This window comes from Colossoma macropomum, unplaced genomic scaffold (assembly GCF_904425465.1).
Source record: "Colossoma macropomum unplaced genomic scaffold, Colossoma_macropomum, whole genome shotgun sequence".
NCBI lineage: Eukaryota > Metazoa > Chordata > Actinopteri > Characiformes > Serrasalmidae > Colossoma > Colossoma macropomum.
In genome coordinates, this window is record NW_023494796.1 from 17,626,405 (window position 1) to 17,632,153 (window position 5,749).

The window sequence follows — 5,749 nt, forward strand, 5'->3', positions numbered from 1 at the left end:
GCTGTTCTCACAGATCTCTCAAAGATGAAAGCTTTAAGTGCTGTTTATCTGATAGGGACAGTTTTAGTGGTCTACCAGGTCTTGCAGGTGTTCGTTAGGAATCCAATTTTCTCAATATCTTTGAATTATTTTTTTGAACTCCATATTTTTAAAGACCTGTTTTCACTTCCCTTGGACTTCCTTATGCAAGTGGCTTATCTTATAGCTAATGTCATCAGAAATATCTCCTGCAAATATTTTTTTTATAGCTGATTATGCTGGAAATTAAATAAATGAAGAGCGGTGTTTTGCACAGAACTGTAAATACAACAAATGAGACACAAGGCAGGACCAGAATTATTCTCCAGTTTCAGATGGGCTTTTGTCATAAATTTAATGTTTCGCAGTTTGGGTGCTATAAACTTTTACACTGACATGCACTTTCATACATGTGCATTTGCAAACTACTAAAGATCCTTCAGCTTGCTGATAAAGTGCTTCTTAAATTCACCTCATTACCTCATTACAGTGTACTTTGTTACTGCACACGCCCTACAGGTTCACTGTGGTTAACTGCGCACACACTGCAGAAGCGTAGCTATGTTCTCCCACTACGGCACACCCTCGCAGTGTAAACATATAGCTCCAAGCCCTCATCCAATCAAAGAGGCTCTGTCAGCATGAACAACAGGCTTGCAAATCAAACACGAATATTTGCTCGTCCCACACAAGCAGCCACTTGTTCTCACACAGTGACTCAAGCCTTCATGCTTTTCTTTTTTCCCCCTTTCCCCAATCCCTGAGAGAAGCTTTGCATGCCGGGATGCCTTGAGGGGGCCGAGATTCACTCTGCGTGAGCTTTACTCAGCCACATCAGCATAAAGATAATGCTGAAGGATAAGGGGGCGTGCTGTCGTTGCTCAGAGCATATAAAGAACGACGTGAGGAAATATCAGCCCACTCTGGTGCTCCCACACTCACTAACCTGCACACTCCTGTCCAGGACTGCAACCTCCTACCACCATGACGTTCAACGGCACATGGAAAGTGGACCGCAATGAGAATTATGAGAAGTTTATGGAACAAATGGGTGAGAAATATACATTCATTTATGAGTATCAACATAAGATTCAAATGGACTGAGGACTTGTACATTTCCATAACTACACTGAAAACAGATGATCTCATTTCTGGGCCACATTGTTTAAGATGTGCAATATGTATTCAGTGCACAGCCTGAATTAACAAAAGAGATTAGGAACATTCTGGAAGCTAAGTTGATCTGGTATAGTTAATAAAAACTGCAGAGCAGTGGTGACCAGTGCTGCTCCTGGAGACCTTCCAGTGGACTTTAGCTCTAACCCTATTTGACCACACCTAGTCCAACTAATTAAGTCTTGGATTAGCTAAAGGAGGTTTGTTAGTTTTGGGTTAGAGATGAAATGTGCAGGAAGGTAAACATCCAGAAGATGGTTTGGTGAACATGCCTGGGAAGTGACAAAAGTCATGCATTGAATTTACAATTTAGTGTGCACATAATTTCAACATGACATTATGTAAATTACTGATAAAAGTGACTGAGAAACAAAACTGTGTGCATGTTAGAGATGGCATGATACCACTTTTTCTTTTCCAATACCAATACTGAAACTTTAAATATCAGACAATACAAATCTCATTATTTTCTTCAAAAACTTCTAAGCTTTAAAATGGGCTGTTTTCATTGGTGCACTTCACTAAAATGAGCATCTAAATGTAGGCTATTTTGCAGACACTGTTCATACACTTTACTACTCCATAGAAGGAAATTCACAGCTAACATCACATAACACAATGTGAGTGTGTGCTGTTTTAGGACAGATTTGTTACAGGATTGGAGTCATTCTATTTGTTTTCCCACCAATATCCAATCCAGTGTTTTATGCTGATATCAGCCGATGCTGATCCCAGTATCAGATCGGTGCCACCTCTAGATATTAATATATTTTATTCAAATGTACTAGGGATGCAATTTTTGGCAAGTTCTTTGACCAATAACCGACCGTTAGCACTCAACGATCAATTGTTAACTGGCAAGCCTAAAACCAAGGATGCGGCCCATCAAAATATCAATATCAATTATAAAACTGTTCTGGTTCTGAAATCTGATTGGCTGAGCTGCTTTCAAGGCCATTTCTGAGCACACAAGTTCTGTATTCTGTATTAACGCACCAAAATATTAAACAGTGTTCCTTGTATGGAACATGGAATGGAACTTAGTATTAATAGGCAGGGCCAAACATAAGCACATATATGAAACAAGATAAAAATATTAAAAAAATGTAAACGTTATTAAAATTAATGGAATTTATGAGGATGGGCTGTTAAAAGTTTTTTAGCATTCTTTACTAACCCAAAATAAAGCATAACATAAATGCCATGACCAAGGCTCAGTGTACCTCAACAGCTCTCGAAAGCTATTGCTATGCCCCACATATTTCTATATAATTTTTCACCAATGTATGTTGCCATGCATCACACCTTCTCTCTGAGAATTTGGGCAAAATGGTCTTAAAACTGAATGAACAAAAGGTCATTATATATAATCCTATGTACATACACATAGAGGTTAACTGCACATTTAGCACTAAAGCAAGTCTGAGACAATGCAGCAGCAACAGTACATATATGACATACATGGCTTGTTGTCATGGTGAAACAGTACAGGTTAATCCTTTGAGACGGATAATTACGTAATTGTTCCTGGGTGAACTGAACGAGTCATCATCTGGGGTGTGTCCAAACAGGCATCAACTTGGTGAAAAGAAAACTTGCAGCTCATGATAACCTGAAGATCACTCTGGAGCAGACCGGCGACAAGTTCCACGTGAAGGAGGTCAGCGCCTTCCGCACACTGGAGCTGGACTTCACCCTCGGGGGCACCTTTGAGTACTCCCTGGCTGATGGCACTGAACTCACTGTAAGCAAACGTTTACAAGCACCTATACACTCACCATCTACTTTATTAGAAACTCCTGCCTGAAACATCCACTCACTGACCGCTTTATGAATTGAGAGGTTTCTAATAAAGTGGCCAGTGAGTGGATGATAATCGAGTACTTTGGCCACTGTGGATGGTTACTTGAAGCAATAGTTTGGCCAAAAATCTATTTTCCCCTTACCTCAAATGCAGTGGAACAGCCAAGACATGTTTTAAGTTTGCTTCTTTAGTTTTGTGCTAGCGATAGGAATGTAGCTCACAAGTTATGCAATCTTCTAGCAGCCAGGTCAGCATTGTGCAAACTGCATGTCTAAAGCCACAGTTACACCAAATGTCAGTAAAGTTTGCCAGGCAAAAAAAGCCAGTTAATTTGAATGGTAAAGGGTGTGGGAATGTGAAAAAGGATTCAGCTTCCAGTAGCTGTTAATTTTGCTTAGTGCTGCATTCAGCAGCTTAAATCATCACACAGCTGCCTTAAAATAGACTTGCTTCTGTTTTCATTTTTATGTATTTAAAATGGACAAAAGAACTAACAAAAATCAGGCTTTAAAATGGTTGCTAGTACTGTTGTTAGCTCTGAAACATTTTTATTTTTTAGACACCAGCAGGTTATTAGCTTCCATTGCTTGTTAGCTACATTAGCCTCATAGCTCCAGTACAAAACTGAAGAAGACCCCAACCAGCAGGAGGAGATACAAGGTTTCTTTACAACAGGGAAGGTGTAAAAATGCTACAAGGTGCTACGAGGCTAACGTAGCTAACAAGCAACTGAAGCATACGTCTGCATGCTTAAGGCCATGATTACATGAAGTAAAATTTGCCAGGAGAAAAAGCCAGTTGACTTGAATGGTAAAGAACATGTAAACGTGAAAAGGGAAGCTTCTGGTACAAAATTATTTCAAAGCAAGTGAAAATGTAATGTGATTGTATATATTGTAAAAATTGCAAAATCCTACAATTGGCATTAGGAGCAGTTTGTGTAAATTAGATTTTTAACCAAAGACGGCTCGAGAGTTAGATTTTAATGAGCTCAGCCATCGGCCTGGTTGTATAACAAGTTCATTCTTGAAGAGGCTAAGACAAAAACATACAGTATATCTGTGCTAATCTGTAAATCTTTTCACCTCACAGTAGGAAAACACTGCTCTCATTGGTGTCATTTCTAGGCAGCTTGAACATCTTTATCACTCACTGCTTTGTTCAATGTTTATTGTGAATGTTAGCTTGACTTTGTGATCACTGAACTCTAAACAGGGTGGCTGGGTCATGGAGGGTGAAATGCTGAAGGGAAACTTCACCCGCAAAGACAACGGAAAAGTACTGATAACCACCAGGCAAATCGTTGGTGACGAACTCATACAGGTAATGGGATCACAGATAGAAATGTTACTAATAACAGGCTATTTCCTGTACTAAATAATAAATGAGCATTCTCACCTTAGCATTCAGAAGTTTCACTGTATTCAGCAATATAACGCCAAATTTTGGGAACACATATAAAATGATTGTATTGTGCACCTTTTAAGACAAATAACAGAGCAACACATTTGTTTGAAAAATACTTTAAATATTCAATCTAAAGCACTTAAAAATGTTTAGCATGTGGTTCACCAAAATGATTGATTATATAAAACATTTCATTTTTTCCACAGAGCTACAGCTATGAAGGTGTGGACGCTCAGAGGATTTTCAAGAGGTCCTAAAATGAAGTGGTTCTGAATCTGGACAAGTTGATCAGAAACACCTCTTTTTTTTGTTTCTCATCAAACTCAAACGTCTCAACCATCTGGATGTTTTCAAACATCACTGTCGGCACTGTTATATACAGCACATCAGTTATATTTTGAACTGTGAATTTTGATATTTAAGAAAATAAAGTCACTTCTGAGATGTATTTTATTATTTCTTTTTCATTTGTAATAAAAGCACAAAAAAAAATTGAACAACAGAAACGGATGGCAGATGAGTAGAAGAAAGATTAACATGACAAACTTATGAATGAGATAAGAAGCTTTGCTATGAATTTGCTATGAATTGAAAGTACTGAATGAAAATGAATTCAAGTACTGGGGGGCAGGAATGGTGAGCATCTCACCCCACACAACGTCAAGTTCCACTGTGAAAACCAGTGATGTCTTTAAGGCTCAGAATTTACATGAATTTCTTTACGGCTCTCACTGTGTAACCTTTGTGGTCACATGGAACTTTCCAAGTATGTATGTCATGTAGGAGCAGGTTTATACCTCATTACAAATTTGACAAGATGACGAGAGGGTTTTAAAGTTATCATGAAAGTTATTAAAGGTAAATAAAGCTGTTTGTTTTATTTCATTGAGGTATTAGGATAAATGGGGTTTTAAAGTTATCATTACAGGTATTAATAGTAAAAGGAGTTTAAGGTTTTTAAATTGAAGTGTTTATTTTTGCTACAAGAAATGAATAATAATAACAATGATAACTTTACTACTATTTCAGCTATTATTCCTACTACTACTATTACTACTACTGCTATCACTAAAGTTACTGCTATTACTATTCTACTATTTCAACAACTACTACTATTACTACTACTACTATTATTGTACTACTACTACTACAACTATTATTCTACTTCAACAACTACTACTACTATTCCACTACTATTCAATTACTACTATTGTTCTACTACTACTATTCTACTACTGCTATTATTGTACTACTACTATTCTATTACTGTTACTATTGTACTACTACTACTTCTACTATTGTACTACTACTACTGCTTTAGTACTATTCTACTACTGCTTCTAC

The 5,749-nt window shown here is 37.5% G+C and overlaps 1 protein-coding gene across 1 annotated transcript; it reads left to right on the top strand.

Annotated features, from left to right (window-relative positions):
• Positions 1–817: 817 nt before the first annotated feature.
• fabp2 (fatty acid binding protein 2, intestinal) lies at positions 818–4,853 on the top strand. The gene is made up of 4 exons (XM_036582996.1): positions 818–1,069; positions 2,766–2,938; positions 4,214–4,321; positions 4,612–4,853. Exons 1-4 carry the CDS (start codon positions 1,003–1,005, stop codon positions 4,660–4,662), a joined length of 399 nt encoding a protein of 132 aa, XP_036438889.1. The 5' UTR covers positions 818–1,002; the 3' UTR covers positions 4,663–4,853.
• The last annotated feature ends 896 nt before the right edge of the window (positions 4,854–5,749 follow it).